General features: G+C 46.8%; 2 protein-coding genes and 1 pseudogene across 4 annotated transcripts; all 3 read left to right on the top strand.

Moving 5' to 3' along the window:
• Window positions 1–899: 899 nt before the first annotated feature.
• ahcyl1 (adenosylhomocysteinase-like 1) lies at window positions 900–13,896 on the top strand. 3 transcript variants are annotated; one of them, XM_076166990.1, is made up of 17 exons: window positions 900–1,348; window positions 7,625–7,739; window positions 7,833–7,976; window positions 8,865–8,965; window positions 9,058–9,160; window positions 9,562–9,656; window positions 9,750–9,856; window positions 10,697–10,813; window positions 10,932–10,995; window positions 11,079–11,167; window positions 11,272–11,342; window positions 11,469–11,563; window positions 11,674–11,772; window positions 12,031–12,099; window positions 12,182–12,260; window positions 12,436–12,556; window positions 12,656–13,896. In XM_076166990.1, the coding sequence occupies exons 1-17, from the start codon at window positions 1,157–1,159 to the stop codon at window positions 12,660–12,662; spliced, it is 1,668 nt and encodes a 555-aa protein (XP_076023105.1). In that variant the 5' UTR covers window positions 900–1,156; the 3' UTR covers window positions 12,663–13,896. The 3 variants fall into 3 exon arrangements, with proteins under 3 accessions (XP_076023105.1, XP_076023106.1, XP_076023107.1); XM_076166992.1 differs by lacking the exon at window positions 900–1,348 and adding an exon at window positions 5,081–5,211; XM_076166991.1 differs by lacking the exon at window positions 12,656–13,896 and having other exon boundaries at window positions 12,436–12,560.
• Window positions 13,897–14,288: 392 nt separating this feature from the next.
• On the top strand, window positions 14,289–17,238 carry hspa1b (heat shock protein family A (Hsp70) member 1B). Its single transcript, XM_076166133.1, has 2 exons — window positions 14,289–14,376; window positions 14,765–17,238. Exon 2 carries the CDS (start codon window positions 14,776–14,778, stop codon window positions 16,693–16,695), a length of 1,920 nt encoding a protein of 639 aa, XP_076022248.1. The 5' UTR covers window positions 14,289–14,376; window positions 14,765–14,775; the 3' UTR covers window positions 16,696–17,238.
• Window positions 17,239–17,590: 352 nt separating this feature from the next.
• On the top strand, window positions 17,591–18,910 carry LOC143012939 (voltage-gated potassium channel KCNC4 pseudogene; annotated as a pseudogene).
• The last annotated feature ends 5,134 nt before the right edge of the window (window positions 18,911–24,044 follow it).

Below are 24,044 nucleotides of genomic sequence, written 5' to 3' on the forward strand. Positions count from 1 at the left end.
TTGTTCTTTAAATTGTATTAAGTGAGTCAGTTTGCAGGCTTCACTCCTGTGTATAGCAATGAGTTTTAGACTAGCTTCTAATAATGTGCAAAAGCATAAATATTCTTAACATTTCTGTATGCTCATGTATGCATCCAACATGCAGGAAGTTTTAAGAAAATAAAAACAACAGGAGACCACCTGAAGTATATGAATAGTCTTTTAAATTTTGCCTTCATTTGCCTTGCCAGATAAAATCTATGTTACTACGCAGGACAATTTTGTCTTTAAAAAATATCTAGCTGTTTCTACTTGGCCTCTGTCCAAACCTAAACAACAACCAAGAATGTGTGAATGCTGCGTTTGAGGGCTTGTTTATTGTGTGAAGTGTTCAAGCTAACATTGATGACATGTCAATCACAAGGTTGGAAAAAGAAATCAGGCGATGTAGCTTGTGAAGATATTTTGGCAGAAGACTAAAGAAAGTCAAAGAGGAAGTTTGTACATGCAAAATGTGGTTAATATATGATACGTAATTTATATACAGGAAGTAGCAAGTTACATTGTACAGGCATTATTCCACTTTTAAGGTGAAGCAGAAAATTAATTCCCATCAAAGCAAGGGAAATATGTGCTTTAAATAAGTGCCCTGGAGTAGCACCGGTAGCTATGACAGCTCTGGCTTCTAGCAACATGAAGCATTTCAGTGCAAGTGACTGTGTGGCTAAGAGCTTTAGCATTGCGGTCATGGCCACCCTCGGCCCCCCTTGGGGGCGCCATTGGTTGTGTAACGAGCCGTTGCTGCCCCGTTTCCGACCGGATGATCATCGGCCGCGCGCCGCCCACTTGTTCAGGTGACAGCCGCAGCTTTCCGCCCCGCCCCCTCCTCCCCTCCCCTCCCCTCCCCTCCCCTCCCCCTCCCTGTGAGATGCTGCTGTCTGTGGATGACAGCAGAGCAGCAGCACCAAGAGGCGAGTGAGCAAAGTAGGAAAGACACAGAACAGGTTCATTATTCTGTACGTGGCTACTTGTTATGCTTCTACAAGGTTTAATGTAGCGTTCGAGCGTCAGTTCGGGTATTTTGTGACGAGGCTTTGACCAAGAAGGAAGCAAAGGACGAAGGACTTAAGTCAGTGCAAGCAGCTTTTCCTCCCCGGCTCCATACTAGCCGAATGCGATGACCGACTCGGTTGTGGACGGCAAGACGGAGGTCAAACAAGCCACTAAATATGTCAAAGAGACGGAGAACGTTGCGGAGAAATACTCAGCGATGACCGTCAGCAAGAACAGCAGCGACGTGAACATGAACGTGGGGGATTTGCCCTCTGCTGCCTTCACTGCGGTGCCCACGCTCAAATCCGTGAAAAAGGTAAGAGGAGCGGTGAGCCGCGCCATCACTCACAATCACACGCAGGACGAGACAGGCACATGTGACGGGACACATCCACGCCGCTGCGCAATGCGCCGCAGCCGAGTTCAACACGCAACCCTGTGCGTTTATTATGTGTTTATGAGGCAGCGTCTGCGTTTACATCCTTAAGGTGACTGTGAATAGACTGATGCTCGGAAGGAAGTGATGCTGCAGCGTGGATCACTCCATCACAACACTTAGACCTTTAAGGAGTCCTGCAGCAAAGCAACACACGACTCTTATCAGATACTGTTGTTGTTGTTTTTGTTGTTGTCATTAAGTAGTTATCATGTTGTTTAATAAGCCGACGTGACGTCATTAGAGGGCTACCAACATTTGATTATGAGGCGACCCTCAATGATTAATTAAAATGCACAGAAATGATCAACAACACTTTATAATAATCAATGGATGTTTTGGCTGTTTCTCAAGCCAAACGTCGAAGCTTCTCCAAATTGAGGATGTGCCTTCCCCTCATTCATGTAGCTGTTAACTGAGGACTATTAGTACTACTTTTAATTGTTAAAAACAGATCACTTTGTACTCTAGGATTTTGTGATGGCATTTGTCACACAAATAAAGCCTGTATGAATAAGAAATAAGAAGTAAATGGTCAACTCTGGAGATGAACAGACTTTGAAAATTATGGGAAGTGTCACAAGAATGAAACCGATGAATCAACGCCGTAGTGACACAGTTCTGCAAAAAAAAGTCTATTCTAGTTAACTGGATGTAGAATTGTATTTTCTGCATTGTCTGGACAGTTCCATTTAAAGGAAACCCTCGGCTCATAGTGTGTTCCACGTGTTACTGCCGCCAGCTGTGTTCCACGGTGGGGAATCTGTAATGAAATGAAGGAGCACCTCAGGGGAGTTGTTGGGCCTGACGAGCACTCTGTGTGCTTGGAAAACAGCCCAGGATTTCAAGGTGCAATACATTTCCATCACGGTTCTCCCATCTCTTTGACAGTGACGATGATGAGTAGAGGACAGAATTAACGAGTGGTGAAGCCACTGCCTCCAGGAAAAAATCTTAATTTCAACCGGCTTCATCCGTCAAAGAATTTACAGACTGCAATTAATGGTGGATTGAAATTCTTCAGCGGGCAAAGCCTTCACATTAAGTACTTACTTGCTCTTGGCAGGTGTTTCACATGCTTTCCTTCAAGGTCCAGTGTTTACACGATTGTATTCACTTGCAGAAGTGTTGATTTAGAGCTTTTAAGAGGTTTAGTTCAGGGTTGTTACCTTCTGATGCGAGGCTCCTCTGTTATTTTCTCCAGCCTTGTTTATTCTGATGAATACGTCTGAATTGGATCAGGTCAGAGTAAAACCCCTTTCTCACAGAGTTCCTGTAAGAGCTGGACAAAACAACACAAATATCTATTTTCCCAGCAGCAGGGCTCATGGAAGTCAGAATATTACCCCCGACCCCCTGTCTGACCAGGCAATAACTTGTGGCCTGTGAGTCGCCGCAGGGAGCCCGGTTTAAAACATATTGGATGGTAGGAATGTGTGCTGCGCTTAACCAAAACATAGCAGTGTGTTATGAGTAAAACTGAGAGCCCAGCATCAAACAGAGCCAACCTGCTTGCATGAGAAACAAAGGAAGGAACCAGAATGCACTGAAATGATAAGATAAAACAAATTAAAACCCCGGGCAGGGAGAACACGAGTGGGAGGATGATGCGTTGTCACCAAAGCAAAAAAATTAAAATGCCATAAGGAAACAAATTGATGCGACAAAAAAGAAATTAGTGTTCCTAGGTTCAAGTGTGTGTGTGCGTGTGCATGTGTCGGTCTGTCTGTCTGTCTGTGTGAGAGAGAGAGAGAGAGAGAGTCATACAGTGCCACTGCAGCCGCTTGTCTCTTTGAATTCATCCACCAGTTACACAATACGCCCTCTGGGACTTGGACTCACCATGAATTTATTCATTCATTCTCATTTTAATTTGATCCCTGTGAGCAGCTTCACACGGATCCTCTCAGGCCTTCATGCTGTCCTCTTACCGCTCGCCATCGTTTCCCATCTGTATGTTACGGAAAAGAAACTTACGTAAAGGTCAAACGCAGATAGTGTGTTTCTTAAACCCTCTGAAATATGAATGACCTACAAACACAACACTGATAAGTTCTGAGCCTGGCACATGCAGGAATGGGGACTGGAACATGAGATATGATTTTATAATAAACATAATTACGTAGGTGTTTTTACTGGCTGACTCATTTGTCTTCAGTGTTTATAATGCGTAAGTTGTGGAGGTACTCAGCGATAACAAGGCTTTCAACTAGTCCAACACACACGGCCCGGGGCCTCTGTGTGTGTGTGTGCACTTTACACCTCCTCCCTGTGTCCGCGTGCGTTTCCATAACGTTAAACATAAACCCTCCCCTCAAACATGAAAGAGGCTCGAGCTGGAAGTTGTTTGCGCGATGACGGCAAATGGTCGAGGATACTTTGGAAAACCGGCGAGACGTGCTTCTGAAAGGACTGTGTACATTTGGAAGTCAGTAAGATCTTCCTACGCCAGGCTCAGAACTTTTCAGTCTGGCCCTGTGCAGTCAATCCGCTCATCTTTGGTCGTCTCATAACAGAAACACGACGAAGAAAGACCCAGATTAAATATTGAAGTGCAAGTCTCACAACCTTCTCTGACTTCTCCCTGGTGTTTACCGACACACTAAATCAGTTGTAATCCTCACATCTTAAGACCGTGTGTGTCCTGCAGTGTGAGCTATGTTAACATTGTTGGGTGGAGGGGGGAGTCACCATAAGATGAGAAATATAACACATCCTCACGGACTGTTTCAGCCATTTTCTGCCCATATTCAGCTGTGGCTTTGATTTGACCTTTAAATAGAACCTCTTCTAAACTAAACCCTTATTTTAGGAGGGTTTTTTCCCCCCTTTGTTTATGGTTGTGTGCTATCATAATATCTGTCTCAAGATGGAGTTGCATGCTCTTGTATGCTAGAGGTCGCAGAGTTGTAGATCGGGGATTACAGGACTTTCTGTTTTCAAAAAAACACTGTAATCTGTCACCACTGTGTTCAATCTAAACAGCAGAGACGTTTAGGTATTTTTGGACTAAATCTCTCTGAAGAACGTGTCAGACTGGACCCGTGCTCTGTTGTCTACACGCTGTACTCTATAAATAGCTTATTTTGAGGCCCAGATGTGTATGCAGAGATGATTTGGGGATCAGCCTGTGTGTCTTTTCACTCAGACAGCCCAGTGGTGTCGGGGTAAGTAGGTAATGTCTCTATATGCCAGCACCGCAGCTTAGTCTGTGACCCGGCCTGCTATCTAAGAGAGAAAGGGTATTTTTAGCTGTAGGATGGGACTGATGGCAGCAGGCTAATGGAAACAGGGTTTATTTCCTCCTGTCAAGCCTATTTTATTCACCGGACCAAAGCAGAGAGTAAAAGCTGCTATAAATGTGTTTTTTGCTCTCTCAGCACTTGAAAAAAGCCAGAGCAGAGAACTACGCTGACTTTGGCAGCTGGTTGTCAAGGGCAGAAACAGAGAGAGTGAAAGAGAGAGGAGGGCCGGGTTGGACCCCCACCCACCCTCTGGGCCTCTGTCTCTCTCCCTCTCTCTCTCTCTCTCTCTCCCTCTCTCTCTCAGGTTGGCCATTAGAAATTATGATAATAGGTGGGAACCTCCCAGCCCTGCCTGGGAGTGTTCTGGGATAATAGCATCAGGGACACCTAGTACCATCACACACACAGAGGACACACAGGCACAGGGAAGTAGACTGGAAAAGTGGAGAGACCGGCGAGCGACTGTCAGCCATGGCGCACAAACACGGGCGAGAGAGGGTGAGTCACCTGGACCTCCACAGAGTTGCTTTAGCGTGTCACACATTTTCTGTCCTGTTTTTGTAGGCTTGTAAAGTTGTCCTTTTAGTTTTGAATCTCTGCTTCAGTGGTTTTGTTTTGTCCAAACTGCTGAGCTGCCGTTAGAAGTAGCAGAAATTCAAGAAACCAGCCAGAAGCCAAATCCCCAAGAGTCCAAACTGATGCAAAGTAAACTAAATAAGATTTTGCAACTGCAACAACACGAACGCGAAGATTCCCCTTGTTTCTGTTTCTCTCAAGCTTCTTCAGTTTCTGTCCTCTCACACAGGAGGTGTGTTAAGGCCTGTGCGTCCCCGTGCAGGGACACAGGGCCGGTGAGAGGCTCTGGGTTTCTTATTGAATGTTTCATTTTATTTCCTGCTGTATTATTTATAGGACGATTTCTTACAAAATCCAGCCAGATTAAGCGAAAATCTTTTCAAATTCTGGGCCCAAATCATTTTAACATTTTATTAGAAAGCCATGTTTAGCTCATTTCCTGCAGGATTAAGGATTAAGCCTTACTCGCAGCTCAATTCAACTGATTTCTGTGTTGCACCTGCCAGGTCACTGAGTCATGCGTGCCAGTTTCCCCCTGACTTCACCTCCATCACAGCTTTATGTCAGAAAGGTGGGCTTGATTTCGTTCACATTCAGCGTTGGTAAAGCTTCACCTGTAAGGTAAAGCTGAGGGTTGATGATGTCCACACAAACTGCATTTCACACTCAAATGTTGCTCAGCTCTCTGTTGTTAGTCCGGCTTTCGCGTGTTCCCGGATTTACGGTCTGTGTGTTGTGTCAACTCTGCAGGTCTGCATGTTCGTTTTGAGTCCAAACACATTCTATGGACAAATCAAATAAGAGAACAAGCGGCAACAGCAGCATTGTTTGCAATAAATCAAGACATTGGGAATGATTTGGATACCCCTGAGGCACAATTACGGTTAAAGTGTTTATAGCTGAAGAAACAAATGGTGAAAATGGGCGATAAAGCTCCGTAACACTGCCACGGAATGAAAACAGTTTGTATAAGTCAAGTGATCAAAAAGCAAAATGGCCAAAAGAGTCTGGTCCAGCATGTTTCACTCCAAGGTTGCTCGGATGAAAGATCAAAGAAACTCACAGCAGCCGATTGTGTGATTTGTTTCCACGCAGTAAAAAAGTTGCAACATCAAAGTGTCAGCTCAGGATTTGATCCCACACACACCAGGTCGCTCACAGGGCCCACTTCTCGGAAAGACGAGGCACCACGCGGGCCACAAAGGCACCGATTCACTGGCGGCGACCTTCTGCTGTTAAGCGAAGCGAAGACCTTGTCGGACTTTTAGATGAAGGCTGCGTATCAGCGTTTCACTTTCACAGGCCCGTGCAAATGTTTCGCTCTGCTGCTAAACCCCACAGCAGCGGATCTGTGACGGGACAGCGTCCACGCAAACCGGCGCTCGTCAGACGGGATGGCATGTAAAACAAGGACGGCTCAGGTGTAAAATTAAAATCCTGTCAGGAGATGTAGACCTGAAACCTCCCGCACGCGTTTCTATTCCTGTGAAACGCTGAGCAACGCCGCGTTTCAGTGTCAGGTGAGCAAAATGGAAACCACAGCTTCCTCTCAGCCGGCCAAATGAACAGTTTAGGATGTAAGATAGACCGATCCTGGCTTTTGTGTGCGTGTGTGTGTCCCTGTTCTCCTGTTTGACCTTGTTTAATGGACCTGAAGGAACATCTGCTTAACTGTTTCCAATCCTGAGGACTGACTGTCTACAGAAACTGGTGTTTTATCTCGTTCCACTCGTGATGAATGCAAGATTCATCAGATCTTTGACATTAATTAAGCCGTAAATCAAATCAGATTCATGCCAGGCTCTGTAGATTCACATCCATAGCTGGCAGAGGCTGGATTAGGTTTGGTGGTTTGGCAGTGACGGTCTGCGGTCTCAACCTGCCGCCTGGCCGCTCTGGTTTGTGTGTCTCCGGGTCTTTGATCTCTGGGCCCTTTGAAGGTTTGACACAGTGAACCACAGCAGCCACTGAAGCCTGCACACGGAGCCAAACAGGAGGGAGCGTCTAAAAATAGGCCTGAGCTCACTCTTCCTCCATCCACCTGTGATGGATTTACGCCGCGTTAATGTTACCGCCTCTGATCTTTTACCTTTTGAAAGGACATAAGTGTGGCAGAGGAGAAGGAGTCCAAATATAAACCCAGGGAGTAAACATACGTGGAGCCTGGAGGAGGCGTTCCCCATGATGCTTGAGAAGTGTCGCTTTGTTCCCGGTTGCCTCGGTTTCACTGATGCTAACCCAGGCAGACAAAAGCCATAGAGTGATTTATTTCTGGATTTTTGTTTGCCTTTCATGTTTACATTGTGCACCCGTCCCCTCCCTGGCTTCTCTCCAGATCCAGTTTGCCAACGCGGAGGACAAACAGGAATTCAGCAAGTATCCCACCAAGGCAGGCCGCCGCTCCCTCTCCCGCTCCATCTCCCAGTCGTCCACAGACAGCTACAGTTCAGGTAGCGAGACGTTCACGTGCCTTACCCCCTAAAATACCACGTACACATTTCTCTTTTCCGGCAAAACTAACTGTGACCTTTGTCGTTCCCCAGCCGCGTCTTACACCGACAGCTCCGACGATGAAACCTCCCCCAGGGACAAAGCGCAGGTCAACACGCACGGCAGCAGCGACTTCTGCGTCAAAAACATCAAGCAGGCTGAATTTGGCCGCCGTGAAATTGAAATTGCAGAACAAGGTACAAAGCACACGTGACACATTGTTGACCTTTGGGTTCCAGGGGGCTCAGTCAGATAAAGGAGCCTGGATTTGTTGGGTTTGGTCTCCTCTGTTTCTTCTTTAAAGTGATTTTACTCCACGTCATTTTTTTTTTGGTCCTTCTACATCTGGACCAAGTCACTGACGATGTTGTTTAGTTGCAGCACACTGGAGATACTCTGATGTGGCGTTCACTTACCAGGTCTGGAGGTACATTTAAATGGACCCTGATGGATCCCTGTGTTATTTATCCACCGCAATAAAAGCTAAATGCATCTTATGAATGACGAGGGATCCATAAGTGTCCATTCAAAGGCCTGCAGATGTGGTACCTGAACATTTCTCTCCTTAAACGCGAGCAATTCTAAAGGCAACTCAAAGAAACCTCTATGATATGATTTGTGTATTTTGTGATGATACGGTGATGCAGTTTGGAAGTGTTTATATAAAGAGGTCCCTGTTGCATTTTCATCCCTGACACGTATTCCGTGGCAGCGTTAGTCAATCGATGAAGGTCTTCCTCCGGATTTCAAAGCAATCCATGGCCCACGGCAGCGACAGTATCACCCTGAGATGTTACATCAGAGCTCTTTCCTTTGTGGTCTCCGTGTTCACCTCGCTTCCTCCGCTTGTGTTTATTACCCATGTGAGGAATAAGTAACCACGGGGGCTTCATAAGCGTACTTGAAGCTCATGCCCGGGGGTCCGCAGCCGTTACTGTAATTTAGTCCAATCGCCTCCAGATCAACTGCTTCAATCATGGTGAAAAGGCTGATTTCTGTTTTGTTTGTCATGTCCCTCTATCCAAACAAAACCTTTATTTCCTTTGAAAGTCCTCTCATCATTTCCTGTGTCTGCTCTTCCGCAGACATGTCCGCTCTGATCTCCCTGAGGAAGCGAGCGCAGGGGGAGAAGCCGCTGGCAGGGGCGAAGATTGTCGGCTGTACCCACATCACCGCTCAGACGGCCGTACGTCCAGCCTGCCCGCCCGCCCGCCTCACTGCACGTCCCCCCGCTGTTATTACTTAACCCTCTGCATGACCTCTGTCTCTGTGTACTAGGTCCTGATCGAGACGCTGGTCGCTCTGGGCGCTCAGTGTCGCTGGACCGCCTGTAACATCTACTCCACTCAGAATGAGGTGGCGGCTGCTCTGGCTGAGACTGGTGAGATGACTAACGCGCTGACTGGACACGGATTGTGCTCCGGTTTCTGGTGTTACCCGTGAATCATCACCGTTTCCTAGTCTGTCTATGAACTTACTGCTGTATTTAACATCATTTCTGTTGTTCTTGTATTAGTCTGGACGGTTTGGGAGTTTTAAGTATCATCTTAACAACAAGTTCTAGTGGTATTAACATCAGTACTTATTGGAAAGCCACCTGGTTTAGAAAGGGAAACGGCGTGCAGCTTCACCTTGCAACACTTTAAACAAATGTTAAATGTAGTGAAATGTTGGCGCTGTAGCTGTCAGGTAAATAAACAGCGCCTTCAGATAAGTAAACAAACAGAACTTAGTTACTTTCCTCCTCCGTCCACTCACTGCGGTTTGTTTGCTCTCCTGCAGGCGTCCCCGTGTTTGCGTGGAAGGGTGAGTCAGAGGACGACTTCTGGTGGTGCATCGACCACTGCGTCAACACGGAGGGCTGGCAGGCCAACATGGTACCGTCAGCCTGACGTCCCACCATCAGCTGTGTTTGGGGCTTTAACGCAGACGAGCCACTAACTATCCGCTTCCTGTTGTGCCTCCGTTAGATCTTGGACGACGGCGGCGATTTAACCCACTGGGTGTACAAGAAGTATCCCAGCGTCTTCAAGAAGGTGCGGGGCATCGTGGAGGAGAGCGTCACCGGGGTGCACAGGTGAGACGGGGAAGGACGGGTCGCTCTGTATTAAAGGAATATTCTGTCATGTGTTTTTGGGGGAGCTTTGGTAACATTTTTGCTCTCTGGCCCATAATCTCTGTTTCCTCTCATATTTGCCAATTGAAATCTGTCGTCAGGCCACAATTACATCACTGACAGGTTTGTGTTACAGCAACCTGCACAGGAGCCTATAATGGGCAGAAAGGTCAGGGGTCACTGTAACTGTTACCATTGTTTTTTTTCGAGCAATGATGTTAATGTAAAATCTTAACCAAAATGATGATGTAATCCCACGTCTATTAAAGGAACTGTCTTTGCAAATATTGGAATTTAATTCTCAAAATCCAAACTTCACAATTACTCAAATACAAATTCTCCCAAAACAAACTGAAGTAGTGTAACAATGTCTTTTTAGGTCATTATTTGTTCTCACTGGCGCTCTGTCAGTCAGTGCTCAATTCCACACGAACACGATACACACATTGTAATGTTTGTATATGGGATTAAGTTACTTCTAATTTTAAGTTTACATAACATTCCCACGGAAGATGAAGCTGGAGCGTGGGTGATGATCAGGGATGCAGCGTGTGTGTCAGTGTAAACACTTTGATCAAGAGTTCTACGTGTCAGGTTGTTATTATTATTGTTAATACACACCGACGACAGAAATGGAAAAGGACACGGCCCTGGTTTGTGTGGAGACGTCATGGCAGCCGTCCACACACAGGACAACACGCTCAGTCGGTCCATTAGTCAAATCTGTGAAAGGTGAAAGGTCACGCGCAACCAAATAACTCCAGCGTGTGTGTGTTTGTGTATACCTGCGTCTCCTCTCAGGTTGTACCAGCTGTCTAAGGCCGGTAAGCTGTGTGTCCCTGCGATGAACGTCAACGACTCAGTCACCAAGCAGAAGTTTGACAATCTCTACTGCTGCCGTGAATCCATCTTGGACGGGTGAGAACACACACACAAAGCTAAAGCAGCGCTACTCTAGCTCCTTTGAATTGTGTGAAGACTCACCGGGATGATGAAGATGAGTGAGATTGTGTTGTTTTTGTTTTGCCTCTTCCAGCTTGAAGAGGACCACAGACATCATGTTCGGAGGCAAACAGGCGGTGGTGTGCGGTTACGGAGAGGTGAATCATCTCTAACAGCTCATACTTGGCATATTAGACAGCATGATTGGATTTTGATTCACTCGCTGCCCTCTGACCTGTAGGTGGGGAAAGGCTGCTGCACTGCTCTGAAGGCCCTCGGCGCCATCGTGTGCATCACGGAGATAGACCCCATCTGCGCCCTGCAAGCATGGTGGGCGACGAAGCGTTACGCTCCAGTAAACTCAGCGTGTTGTCTCAGTCTTAATCACTGTGCATGAGATGAACCGCAATAAATCTGCTCCTGTGTCCACACAGCATGGACGGCTTCCGCGTGGTCAAACTGAGCGAGGTCATTCGACAGATGGACGTGGTAATAACGTGCACTGGTACGCTGTTCGCCGCCGCAAACACCCAACGCTTCATGCTTTTTAATGAACATTAACAGGTAGGATTCTGATCATCAACAACAACAAATCATGCTTGTGTTTTTTCTTTTAACCTTTTACGTACAGGCAACAAAAACGTGGTCACCAGGGAGCAGCTGGACCGCATGAAGAACGGCTGCATCGTCTGCAATATGGGACATTCCAACACGGAGATAGACGTGGTGAATAGAGCTCTTATATTGCTTTGTCTATACGGTCCAACTTACATTTCTTGCATCTGTGAGTCTGGTCTGGGAATGCGGTTGGACTCGTATGTCTCTGTCGTCCTCAGGCGAGTCTGCGCAGCCCCGAGCTGACCTGGGAGAGGGTGCGCTCTCAGGTGGACCACATCATCTGGCCCGACGGCAAGAGGGTGGTCCTCCTGGCCGAGGTAATGTCCCCCCTGCCTCAGAAACAGCCAGGAAACATGCTCTGTGTATTCAATCTGCTTCCTGGCTCAGGTGTTCAACCCTTGAATGGTGTAATCCAGCGTAATAGTTCAAATATGCTAATCCCCACAGACGCCTCAGCTCTGTGTGACCTTTTCCCAGCTGCTTGCCTTCATGTTATCCCTCATTACGTCACAGGATCTAACGCGCATTATTCGCTCCCTGATTTCAGTTTCTGAACCTCTTCTGCTTCCTCTCAGGGCCGGCTCCTGAACCTGAGCTGCTCCACGGTGCCCACGTTTGTGCTGTCCATCACAGCTACCACTCAGGTCAGCACTTAAGACCTCTGTGACATTCTGTTTGTTCCCGTACTGAGCCTTAAAGTTGTTGAGTGACGCGTGTTCCCTGCAGGCTCTGGCCCTGATCGAGTTGTTCAACGCTCCAGAGGGTCGTTACAAGCAGGACGTGTACCTCCTGCCTAAGAAGATGGGTAAGAGGACTGAAGCTGTGGTTTGAGCTTAGACTGAATGTACTAACGGCAGCAATTCCAACTGTGTGTAGCTCACTACTGCCATCTTGTGATCCTAAATGTGAATGACACACAAACATGCTGCCCAGAGCTTCAGCAGTGTGGATGATGTTTTTCTCCTGTTTCCGTTCCCTAGACGAGTACGTTGCCAGCTTGCACCTGCCCAACTTCGACGCCCACCTAACAGAGCTGTCCGACGAGCAAGCCAAGTACATGGGCCTCAACAAGAACGGACCCTTCAAACCAAACTACTACAGGTAAAAGACACAGTGTGCATCTGTCATCATCTTACAATCCTGTCATTTAAAGTTCAAACTCACACCTTTGACGCCAACATTGTGTTTTCTTGCTTACAGGTATTAATGAGCGCGTCCAATGCGGTGACCCTCAACACACACACAGCTGCCCCGGGATAAACAGAGATATCTAGTTTATTTTGTAAATTGCTACAGAATGGATGAATTATTTTACTTATGCTGAATGTAACTTATTATAGCACTTCAGTGTGTAAAATACAAATAATATAAGACTAAGATGCATAGGAAACATAGGCTGTATTTGACTTATTAACATTACATGTCTTGTCACGTGTCTAAGAAGAAGCCTGCTTGCATGTTTTCACACGTACGTACTCACCAAGACGCTGCTGCTTACGTCACGTGGTCGTTGATCCGTACGATTGGCCGATTTACGCACAGTGCCAAACGATGGCAAAAGACCAAAACAGAAGATATATACGTTTATGTTTTGTCTGTCGGCGACATTAGACATTCCTCTGAACATTCCATAAGCCAGCGTTTGACAGACTCTGTTCAATGTGCTTTTTTTATTTCAGGATTGATTTCTTATTAACAGGCGTTGGTTAATCTCTATACTAAATGGTGTCTGCATATATACCCTAAAAAGGTCACATCCAGTCCGTCCGTCTTTGCTGTGACAAAGTAAACAGTGAGACCACAAGTTGTTTTTAATCCGACTTAATCGCCTGTGAAGGGACGGACTCGCTTTCTCGTCCCATGTTGGCTTAAGATCTGACAAGCGCCCCGCCGCAAATGGAAAGCTATAATGGTGTTTGATGGCTTAGTGACCGAGACGTTTGGTATTCTCACATTACATAAACGGCAACCGGCTTATAAACACTCCTCTAAAAGGTGAAAGGAGTCTGTATACCTTTTCAAAGCAGGAATACGCCACTGTGATTCATCCCGGGTTTCCATTTGTGGCATATGAGTGAATATGTGAGTCTGTTTGAACTGGAGATCACCTTTTAAGGCCCTGGTATGTATGAATGTGCCTTTTTTTAAAGCATTTCCTGTAACGTCAGCGCTGACCTTAATTAGCTGCATATTCCTTTTTTTCTTTGTTGTTGTTGACGCACCGCATCTATAACTCACTGTCTTCCTTCCACTGCTTGTGGTCGTGACTGTAACACTGATATAAGCTCCATGTTTAAAAGAAAATAGTTTTATTATCGCTGTCTTACATTGATCCATTATGGGTCACCTAAACTTATATTTCATGTGATTAAAATGCATATGTGTAACCTGTGTATGTATAAGAAAATGCATTAAATCAGCAATAAATTCAGCCCATTTAACATTTTAGTGTGTGTGCAATGATTTTACAAGTGTAAACAGAATGAAAGTGTGGGGACTGGGAGGTGGCTGCATGCATACTTTCTATTATTTTGAGGATAAAGCTGACAATCACGACTGCTAACTCGTTCACATACCTCCCCGCCGAGTGAGTAACTGCTACATTCCTGGCACGGCGTTCCCATCTGCAGTCAGCTCTGTCTCACTCCGCTGTCCAAGCCGCTCTGGAATATTCCCCGGCCCTCCTGAACCGGGCCAGCTGCTGCGTGAGCGGCTAATATTAACGGTTGAGTCACAGACCGCTCTGGGAGGGGAGGTGGGGAGTGTTCTGGAAACTTGGGGATCTCACTATATAAGCCTCGGGAGGGCCGGGGTCCGACAAAGGAACCACACCAAGAGGCAAAGAGCTGACAGAGAGCAACCTTCACACACAGGGAGGGAGAGATAATACAGCACCTTACAGCAACAGAGATCTGGATTAAGTAAGTCTGATCTGACTTTGATCCACTCACTACCTTTGAATTACTGAAGTAAGCGTAAATGCTGCTTGGGTGTCTTTACCTCTGAAATCTGAAATTGCATAATGGAATTGTGGAAAGCGTCAAAATCAACTGATGACCCTTTGCATGGAGAGTGTTTTCATTATGTAATACAATCCGAGTGTACTTTTGAGTAAATATACTGAATGTGTCAAGGCAGAAGTAGTGGGGAAATTTGATTTAACTCTGCAGTGCACACACAATAGTATAAACTTGATTTGGCCATGACAAAACACTTAACTGTTGTATTAGCATGCACACTTTCAGCATTCAGCACAATTTCAGCTTTAGCATTAAACACAAAACCACAACATCTCCCTGATCTCTCTAGGAACCAGCACAATGTCCTCAGCTAAGGGAATATCCATCGGCATCGATCTGGGCACCACCTACTCATGCGTTGGGGTTTTCCAGCACGGCAAAGTCGAGATCATTGCCAATGACCAGGGCAACCGGACCACGCCCAGTTATGTGGCGTTCACTGACACGGAGAGACTCATCGGAGACGCTGCCAAGAACCAAGTAGCCATGAACCCCATCAACACCATCTTCGATGCCAAACGGCTCATCGGGAGAAAGTTCACAGACACCGTTGTCCAGGCTGACATGAAGCTGTGGCCTTTCAAGGTGATCAGTGACGGTGGGAAGCCCAAGGTGCAGGTGGAGCACAAGGGGGAGACCAAGGCTTTCTACCCGGAGGAGATCTCCTCCATGGTCCTGGTGAAAATGAGGGAGATCTCAGAGGCCTACCTGGGACAGAAGGTGTCCAACGCGGTCATCACGGTTCCTGCTTATTTCAATGACTCTCAGAGGCAGGCCACCAAGGACGCCGGGGTGATCTCAGGCCTGAATGTTCTGAGGATCATCAATGAACCCACTGCCGCCGCCATCGCATACGGCCTGGATAAAGTAAAAAAAGGTGAGCGCAACGTACTCATCTTTGATCTGGGCGGGGGGACATTCGACGTGTCCATTCTGACGATCGAGGACGGCATCTTTGAAGTGAAATCCACGGCGGGAGACACTCACCTTGGCGGGGAGGACTTTGACAACCGCATGGTCAACCACTTTGTAGAGGAGTTCAAAAGAAAGCACAAGAAGGACATCATCCAGAATAAGAGAGCGGTGCGGAGGCTGCGTACAGCTTGTGAGCGGGCGAAGAGAACGCTGTCCTCCAGCTCCCAGGCCAGCATCGAGATCGACTCCCTGTTTGAGGGAATCGACTTCTACACCTCCATTACGAGGGCTCGCTTTGAGGAGCTCAACTCTGAGCTCTTCAGAGGAACACTGGAGCCGGTTGAGAAAGCGCTGCAGGACGCCAAGCTGGATAAGAGCCAGGTCCACGATATCGTCCTGGTTGGTGGCTCCACCAGAATTCCCAAAATTCAGAAACTCTTGCAGGACTTCTTCAATGGCAGGGAGCTGAACAAGAGCATCAACCCCGATGAGGCGGTGGCCTACGGTGCGGCGGTTCAGGCTGCTATCCTCATGGGCGACACCTCAGAGAACGTCCAAGATCTGCTGCTGCTGGACGTGGCGCCGCTCTCTCTGGGTATTGAGACCGCAGGTGGAGTTATGACCCCTCTGATCAAACGCAACACCACCATCCCCACCAAGCAGACTCAGATCTTCTCCACCTACTCCGACAACCAGCCTGGTGTGCTGATCCAGGTGTATGAAGGTGAGAGAGCCATGACCAAGGACAACAACCTCCTGGGCAAGTTTGAGCTGACGGGTATCCCTCCTGCTCCTCGAGGTGTTCCCCAGGTGGAGGTCACTTTTGATATCGACGCCAATGGAATTCTGAACGTGTCAGCTGTGGACAAGAGCACCGGCAAAGAAAACAAAATCACCATCACCAACGACAAAGGCCGTCTCAGCAAAGAGGACATCGAGCGGATGGTGCAGGACGCAGAGAAGTACAAAGCCGACGACGACGTCCAGAGGGAGAAAATCTCGGCAAAGAACTCGCTGGAGTCCTACGCCTACCACATGAAGAGCAGCGTGGAGGACGAGAGCATGAAAGGCAAGATCAGCGACGACGATAAGAAGAAGGTCGTCGAAAAGTGCGACGAGACCACCGCATGGCTGGAGAGCAACCAGATGGCTGAGAAAGAGGAGTACGAGCACCATCAGAGGGAGCTGGAGAAAGTGTGCAAGCCCATTATATCCAACCTGTACCAGGGCGCCGCGCCGACAGGAAGCTGCGGCGCCCAGGGGGGAGGCAGCACCAAGGGCCCCACCATCGAGGAAGTGGACTGAGAGATACATAACATGAATCCACGTTTGATGCTTCCAGAAATGATTTCACAATGTCGCTGCTGTTTGGTAACTGAATCTTGTAATTTCACTGTCAGAATAAATATACTGTAATACACTTCAACTCTCTTTACTCTTTTCTCTATACACAGCCCTGTGTAAAATCTTAAAATAACCCAAGAACACATGAGAAACTGTATGTATAACAACATTGCAACCCTGACAACCTAACATGTAATACTAACCAAATGAGGAAGATTAAACAGGTGTAGAGGAGTATTTACAACAGCTGCTGCTTCCAATGCCCATTCAACCGATGTTGTTCTTTGCAATGTCCACTAGGTGGCAATGTTATGCCAGAAACAAACAAACAGTCAGTGGCACCTCGGCGACCCCACAGCAGCAACCTGTTGGGTTAGACTTCAGATGGTCAATAACTAATTATTCCCCTGAAAAGTATGTAGTTACCACGAGTCAAAGTCTTAATCGAATGAAATGTTCTAATTTAAGTTAAGATCTGTTGTTCGAAAATCAACCTGTGCTGTGTATCGACATTTAGAACTATTTAATCATAATTCTTATTGTCTTATTTTTTCTCAATTGATCGGTTAGTCTTTAAAAAAAGCCAATAAAAATGACAAACCCAAGCTACTGTAATCATAATCTATGATAAATGTGAATTTTAGGACATTTGAGGAACCAATGCAGAAATGTGTGAGTGTGTGTGTTAAAGTATGAATCAATGTGCAATTTTCTGTCAATGATGTGCAACGTTTACGAACTGAATAGAGGATGAATGACACACACACACACACTCTCTCCTAATTAGAGGGAGTGGTTCTGTAATGCGCCACCGCCTCCACCAGCAGCCGAAGGGTTAAACCGTGGAGCCTATTGTTGAGCGCACCGTCCAACCGGGGCTGCGTCGCTAAGGGAGGAGAAGCAACAGATCCTCCGCTGGAAAACAAGCTCACAGCTGTTTGACACCAACTACTGATGGAATATATCCACGCGTGAACCTGCGCGTCTGCTTCTCCGCCTGCTTCCCTCCTCTCGTCGTCATTTATGGAGAAAGGAAAAGTTGCAGGAACACTTGTTTACGGCGTGGATTGGTCTCACGTTGCCATATTTTGGATACGGTTCATCAGAAAAGCAGAGGAGTGTTTTGTTTTCGTTTCCGCTCACGGGCCGGCGGATTTCTGCTTGAGTGGCCGTTAAAAACAGCTGGCAACGGTGCTGCGTTCAGGAGCAGGTAAATTACCGTTCGGGCCGCAAAGTGCAACACCTGGAGCTATAGATTTGAGTCACGTGTTTGAAGAATCTGTGTAGAAGAAATCAAAACACACGCACAGTGAGGGAGTGTGTGTGTGGCTGCGTTTTTTGACGCAAAGCGCCGCGGCACAGCGCTGAGTTGTGTTGTAACAGGTGGTTTGGTCACTTCGGAGCGGCTTGTTTTGGGGAGAAGTGAGCCGCCCCGGCGTGAGGAAGCTGAGCGGTGTGAGATGAAGGCGCACCCCGCGTTCATCTTCTGATTATTCTACCGGCGATTGTACTTCTAGTATCGGGGCGAACAGCCAGAAGGTCTCCAGCTTAAATGATAAGCTCCGTGTGTGTTTCGTCTTACCGAGGGCGCAAGTCGGGCAACAAACCTCCGTCGAAAACATGTCTGAAGGAGGAGATGAACAGAGGGGAAGACTCGGACAAGATCATCATCAACGTGGGCGGCACAAGGCATGAAACCTACAAGAGCACCCTGAGGACCTTGCCGGGGACCCGCCTGGCCTGGCTGGCTGATCCGGACCCGCAGGTCAGCTCGGGCTCGGACGCGGCGGCGGTGGCGCCCCCGGCATCCAGCGAGTTCTTCTTCGACAGACACCCGGGCATCTTCGCCTACGTGCTCAACTATTACCGGACCGGGAAGCTGCACTGCCCCGCAGATGTGTGCGGACCGCTGTTCGAGGAGGAGCTCGCGTTCTGGGGTATTGACGAGACCGACGTGGAGCCGTGCTGCTGGATGACCTACCGGCAGCACCGGGACGCGGAGGAGGCCCTGGAGATCTTCGAGCCCCCGGACCCGGACGACCCCGACGATGACCGGGAGATGTCGAGGAGGTTCGGCATCGAGGACTGTCCGGACCGGTCGAGGAGCTGCTGTCAAGTTTGGCAGCCGAAGGTGTGGGCGCTGTTCGACGACCCGTACTCCTCCAGAGCCGCCAGGGTGAGTCCAAGCGTCTTTCCCCTCATCCTAGAAAACTGCGCACATGTTAGCCAGATCCACAGGTGTCCACACTTGTTTCAGCCAATCAGAGCGAGCTTCAGGTACAGCTGAGCACCACGTGGGCTGCATGTGACCTGATGTGTTCTATTACTGGTTTAAAAAGTAAAATATAGGCCAAATGACAGTACAGTTTGACGACATCACAGTACAGTAGTGTCACATTCAGTGTTCATAAAGTCAAAGAGTAGGGATTTCCCCACACTTTCACTCTTTCACATTCAACTAAGCCTTAACAAACAATCCATTAATCATTAGTGGAGCAGTTGGTAACAGTTGCAGAGCCTTTCTGGATGTTTGTTTCGATTATGCATGAAAATGAAAGTGTATCCATAGCAACACTTTGTACATTTTGGGTTTGTAAAGTTTTGTTCATTTTTTTTCTCCAGCATGTTGAGAGTTCAACGGGTTTCATACCTTCCTGTTGTTTCATGACTGAACACTCACAAGGAGTCAGACTGTTAGAGCATCATCACAGCAGCATAGGCTCATTAAAATATGATTAGTGTCATTAAAAGCAATTGAACCAAGCTGACACTGTAGCCATGCTTTTCCTTTAGAAACTAGTGAGCAAATAATCTAATTATTATCATCTTTGTATTAATTGTGTAGTTATTGTTTCATACATGTATTACATTCATTATTTAACCTTCATCAAACTAACATTAATTGCAGTAAGCTTTCTCAGTCCTCACAGTGGTGCTGGATGTGCAGTTTATGTTGCAAAACGTTGAAAATCAAAGAAACCCATGAAACAAACCCGAAGCTGCTTAAGATGCAGGCATCCAGGTGAAGTTCCTTTAATATGCTGCGGTTCTATTTGTTCAACATTGTCTCCAAATAACGACCACAGGCAAGAGAAGAACAGTGAAGCTCTCATTATCCAACAGGCTCTAATGCTCCTCCAGCCCTGATTGCTGTCTGGCTGCTGTATCACCGGATGTGTTTGGAGTTTCTGCAGCTATACTCACAGTTCAGGGCGTCATCTGCTTATTTGAATCCAAATCAACACCATACAGTGCATTTGGTTCATAGATAAAGTATATGTTGCCATGATATAAATTAAAATCAATTATGTGAAATTGCTTCCAGAGGGGATATCAGCCAGCTGGAAGCATTTGAAAATACATTTTGCCTAATGGCTCCGCAACAAAAGCAGCAGAGTGCTTATTGAAGAAAATGTGAAAGCGCATATCAAGTGACACAATACAAGGAGCTGTCAGGCAAATGGCACAGCGACGCAGCATTATTACCGCCTTTTATTAGTGGAAAGAAGAACACTTAGTTCAGCCATTTAGTTGGAAAAGAGCGATGCTGAAGCTCTCTCGGATTTCAGTTTGTTTGCGGGGTTGAATGGCCTATTCAGACTCTCAGTGTTGCAGAATCATAATGTTCTTTTTGCACGCCAGTCACTACAAAAACTGTTTATCTTAGCTGCTAGTGCAGGTGGCATTTGCAGGGAACACAAGTGAGTCACAGCTGTCAGTGCGTCGGTGCCGTCTGAGGATGACCCGAGCCGTGCGTGCCAGTGTAGCACGTCTGACTCCCACCAGTAGTGTTTGCATATGATCCTTTTCATACTTATGCTTTGGGAATTTCTCAGGAGATGTGGGGCTTTATAGCGGGAAGTAAAATGAGGAAGGTCGGCTCTGTATTGACCCTGTTCTAATGTTCTGCATCCATTTCCTCTGCCCTCATTCATGTATGTGTGTTTGCCCTGCGTTGTGAGAGGATGCAGAGTGCATTTTGAGGGACTCACATTACCGTTATGGCCTTTTTACTTTCAAAGAGCCTCCCAGACTCAGCCCAGATAATGTGATTCTGGAAAGCTTGGCGAGAAGTTAATCTGTCCATCATTCGAGCCGCATCCTCCTCAGCATCAACCCGGCCTGGAGGTGCTGCACTGTTAAGTAAAGCTTCTATAGATACTGGCCCTAATCACAAATCAAACATAAATAATAGGAACTTCAACAGGTCCCAGTGAGCGCTGCAGATACAATCACTCATGTGCGGGTAGTGCAACAAGCCAAGACTTTATTTATGTAGCACATTTCAAACATAACATCAACTCTGAGTGCTTTACATGAGGTCAAAAAAGACGCCAAATAAGACCAGAAGACATTCAAGAGTCCAACCTGCTGGGAATAAGAATATGGATGCTGTATTGAACGTGATGGAAAGACTAAGATGACTGTTATGGACTTGACGTAGGTGTTAACATGCACATCTCAGTCCGTCCATGCCAGCAGGCCTTACAGCATCTAACCGTTGCAGTTCAAGGCAGCTGTTGTAGTTGCGGCTCAGTTTCATGCCAGCGGCTCTTGATGTGATTCAGGCCCGTGTGTCCTTCGTTGCCGCGCTCCCAGCTTATTCTTGGTTGGTTTGGTAGAAATATCGTGTAACTCCTTGTATCAGCGGCAGCGATGTGCCAGCAGGGATCAGAGTTTAGTTTTGGTTCATTCACCAGTAGAGCCAAACATCTAAAGTACACATTTGCTCACTAAACCAAGACAATCTATCCCATCTATCGTCTCTCCTCATTTACAGGGTGAGCGTTCCCCTATCTCTAAAGAAGTGATGGCCTCCTATGACTCCGCTGTAATTCTGTGCCCCCTATCAGCATTGTAATAATGGCATAAAGAGAAGTTCATTTCTAGGACGTGTTCACCACTGCGTCCCTTGCATCCTCTGGCGTTTAGCCTTTTGCCAGTTTATCCGAGAGCAGCGAGACTCTGTCTAACACAGCGGGCAGGTAAATCTCAGCTTCGGTGGCTAACAGACCGACTGGGCTGACTTTTGCCATTAAGCCCAGACCAGATCCGTCTTCAGAATCTCACCTCGTGTAACATTTCATTAATTCCTGAGTTCTGCTGTAATTAATCACTGCTGTGGTAATGGGCTGCACCGTGTTCGCTGTGGTGAGCAATTACAACTCCTGTTTCCAGGGGAGAGAAGGAAGGAATTACTCTCAGGTGGCGAGGGAACAAGTTCACCCTGGTGTTATTTTTATGATCAGGAAATGTTATTCTTCATATATACCCATATGTCACACATGTTAGATTGCAATATCACAGCCATGTGTACAAGATTTTGATACCGATGAATCTATGAAGTATTAATATTAGTTGATGATAAACAGCAAACCGAGAGAGAGAGAGAGAGAGAGAGAGAGAGAGAGAGAAACCAGCAGCACAGGGGTTCTGTCTGTCTGTCTGTTGACGACAGACAGGGGTTCTGTCTGTCTTTATCAAGGACGTGTTTCTCTCTCTCTTCTCTGGAGGAAGAGCAGATTTGACATTCAAGTGACTCAAAATAGAAAACGCCGACGGCAATAGATTTAGTTTCTCATCGGTGATCATTCTTGCACCTTGCAGTTTGAGCGCCACCTCTGCTTCCTCCTGCCAGCGTCTCCCCATGCAGGCCCAGTTTTCACCGGGCTGGCGTCCCGTTCGGGCCCCCTCTGAGGTCGGAACACAGTGGTTGGTTTCTCACTCATCACTCACAGCCTCAGCCAAACGGGCCTGTCAATCCTGCGTGGGTATATTTGCTTATTGTCGTGACGCTCTGCTGGTTTTGAAGCAGATGAATGAAGTCTGCCGCTCTTGTGCACGCAGGCCTGACATGAGGTGAGGCATTTGTAAGTCGCATTTGGATGCATTTCATTTGCCTTCCTGGACACAAATGTTCCTTTATACAAATGATTGCACTTCCGCAGACACCGAATAGCACTCAGGCCTCTGAGCTGCAGCCAACTTACTGTCTTTGCTCAATATAATGTTTGATTGATTGTAAACTTACCCATCATATTAGGAAGACAGATTTGAAAAAGGTTTGATTTTCTGTGATGAATTTGTCGTAGGAGGTTACTGGGTTGACGCCAATCACAGCACAGAGCCCGTTCACACAGTGTGACGATTCCAAGTCACCGAAGGAAATCCTCCCTTATATGGTCATCATGACGTCCATACTGTCAACATCAACAGCACAGATATTGGCAGATGCATACTATTGATCAGTATGGATCTTTATATTAGCAAATATGCAAATAGAACTTATGACAAATCCTTAGAAACTTTATGTTAATGACAACGTGTTTGATTAATACACTTAATAATTTCATGAATATTCTAAAAAAATACAATAATATTCTAAAAAAATACAAAAATATAAAAAACAATACATTTTCTAATATAATCATCATTTTTCATTCAATCTTTATCTATGTTTGACCTAACCCTAACCCTTACATATAGATATCCAGTCTGGTGCCACATGTTGGATCGATTCCCCTCAGCATTTGTCATCGTATGACATCATAAGTCATTTATCCCTGAAGCCAATCCAAACGACTGGGCCGTGTTGCTGTTACAGTATTTTCCATTATGAGTTACCAGTAACCTCTTCTGTGGATGTTTTGAATGTCAGAAACCTGTCAATGCAATGTACTGATCGCTGATAAAGACGAGGGTTACCTAATGGAGCACAGAGCAGATCATCAGGGCTGCTCTGTCTCTCTTTTTTGGGCTGTAATAATAGCTCCTGAAATCCATGAAATATAAATGTATGATAATGAAATGCGTCTCTGCGGATATAGAACGTCGGCAGAGAGACAGCTGACAGGCTGAGAGGTGGACATTAATTCTCCTCCGTACTCAGGTGTACGACACGAGCCGGCGCGACACCGGGTCTAAAAAAGACTCGGCAGCGAATGCTCTTATTGCTTTCACATGGTGTGAGTGTGTGTGTGTGCCTGCTGGTAACAAGACATGATGCTGAACAGCTGGAGGTGATGGGACTCTCCAGCTGCTGCAGCCTGATGCCTGGCCTTCCTCCTCCTCCTCAGATGTCGCCTCTGGGTTGCTCTGGTCTGCCGTCAGACTTGCGATGCTTGATGACCTTGACCTGCTCTGTTTGGAAGCACTGATTGGTATTTCCTTAGGTCACACAACAGTGTATTTCCAAAGGCATGGGAAAGAATAAAGCATTTTAAGATGGTAGAGGAAATAGAAGACGCAAAAGACAAAGTTTGTCTTTGGGGTCTCCAGTTCTTCCAATAGATCTGTCCCCTGCCCACTCC

The sequence above is a fragment of the Genypterus blacodes genome, unplaced genomic scaffold (assembly GCF_046128005.1).
Source record: "Genypterus blacodes isolate CSIRO-AG114 ecotype Tasmania unplaced genomic scaffold, CSIRO-AGI_Gbla_v1 ptg000156l_1, whole genome shotgun sequence".
NCBI lineage: Eukaryota > Metazoa > Chordata > Actinopteri > Ophidiiformes > Ophidiidae > Genypterus > Genypterus blacodes.